Source organism: Aplysia californica, unplaced genomic scaffold (genome assembly GCF_000002075.1).
Source record: "Aplysia californica isolate F4 #8 unplaced genomic scaffold, AplCal3.0 scaffold00540, whole genome shotgun sequence".
NCBI lineage: Eukaryota > Metazoa > Mollusca > Gastropoda > Aplysiida > Aplysiidae > Aplysia > Aplysia californica.
In genome coordinates this window covers 377,309-379,189 of record NW_004797810.1, presented here as the reverse complement: position 1 = coordinate 379,189, position 1,881 = coordinate 377,309, and the positions used below count along the sequence as shown (strand labels likewise).

General features: G+C 40.9%; 1 protein-coding gene across 1 annotated transcript in view; it reads right to left on the bottom strand.

Annotated features, from left to right (window-relative positions):
- LOC101849874 overlaps positions 1–1,881 on the bottom strand; it is a gene marked incomplete in the record, with an annotated part of 49,537 nt that overhangs the window by 20,711 nt on the left and 26,945 nt on the right. Inside the window, 1 exon segment of the mRNA XM_005106532.3 lies at positions 32–159. Within this exon segment, the coding sequence (XP_005106589.2) occupies positions 32–159 (128 nt within the window).

Sequence of the window (1,881 nt, the reverse complement as noted above, 5' to 3'; positions counted from 1 at the left end):
TTATTATTATCATTATCAGAAATATACTTACGTTTCTCTTGGCCTGCTTAGACAAAAGGTGAACATGGGGTCGCAAGAGGAACCAAACAAGCCATCTTCGTCACAGTTGTGCCTGTAGCGCTCGAAGTCAACCTCGATGTAACCTCCCCCGAGACACGCCTATGGAGGACAAAAATAACAAAATAAAATTTGAGTAAATTTAAAAAAAAACGGTCAAATGATCGAATACACTACACAAACGAAAGGGTAAAGCGGTAAGGTAACTAAGAACTTAATAATCTATATACATATTCACTGTAGTGGCGCCAACTTTTGCGTTACATTTTAGAAGGAACCATTCACTCCTCTTCTGAGGACGGAGGAGAGGCAGACAGAAGAAAAGATGGGACGATAACACCCGAAAACGGACAGGCATGGAGCTGCAGGACACACTGAGCGTGAGGAAAACAAAGAGCAGAGAGGAGTGGAGGAGATTTGTTGTCATCTGTCATAGGCGACCCAACTGAGTGACAAATCTACGGGAGCAGAAGAAGATACATTCTTCGACCCTCTCACTTTAAACAAAGATTGCATTCAATTTATTCCTAAGAACATGACACAGTCGAATTTTCATGATTGTGAGCTGAGGAATTTATGAAGTCGCAGGTTTCCATCTCTATGTACCGTTATGGAATACCGTTATGTAATACTCCACGATTGAGAGATTGCTTTCCAATTCCACTTTAAAAAAAAATCATTTTAAAAAATAAAAAATTAAGCGTAATACATATGCTCTTCAGTGTTGGTTCAACGCTGCTCAGATAGACGTAAGGGGGTTATTACACGTTAAGTGAAAATTGACAATTTGTCTGTCCTCTTTGTGATAAGAAAATAGTTTTTGATCTAAGCTTAATCTAAGTTGTTTTTTTAAAAAGTATTTATATTTGTGATCTTCCATATCCAGCTTGGCTAGAAAGAGAGTCACCCGCTAGTCATGTTGTTAAATTTGATATGCTGGTTCCGAATTTGATATTATTTTTATGATACGATGCAGTTTATAGACATGCAATTCCTTTAAAGACGAGACAGTGTTACTTTCTGGTATCCTTGATTGATTGAGAGAGAGAGAAAGAGAGAGAGAGAGAGAGAGAGAGAGAGAGAGAGAGAGGGGGGGGGGGGCGGAGGGGTAGGAAAGGAAAGAGAGAGAATAGTAATCTTTCAGTACTAATTTCTGACCTGCTATACCGCGACATCATTTTTCCCAACCAGTTTTCCAAAGCCACACACACGCATGTCTGAGCCTACACTAAACAACTGCTAAGTGTGAATTGTAAATATAGAAGAAGAAAAATAGAGCAAAACGATTGATCTAGGGCGTTTGAATGAACACACACACACACACGCGCGCACGCACACACACACACACACACACACACACACACACACACACACACACAAACGCATAAAGGCAATATCCGGGCATACAATCGCATTACCAAAAACCAATACAGAACGCTCAGTGCTTTAGACTTTCACAAAGCCTTTTTCTTCAAACCAGAATGTGTGTACCTAAATCGCACACCATCAATACCACTCCATCTTTTTACTTTCCCTTCCCTGACTCCCATTCCCTATCCCACTCGCAACTTAACCCCCCCCCCCCCCTCCCCCCAACTTGCTCCAGCACCTCCTGTTTTATACAGTATTTCATTTCTTTTCAGACCAAGAAGGCCCACAGTCATTTTATGGCTCCACCTCAACAATAAAAAGGAGAATATTAGGCCTCTATATTATATTGAAAATTGTACCTTTTGCCATTGATTCATTTCAGCGTACCATAACTATAACCCTTCAGTCCACAGATATCCCAACCAAATGGGATTTGCCCCCCCCCACCCCCCA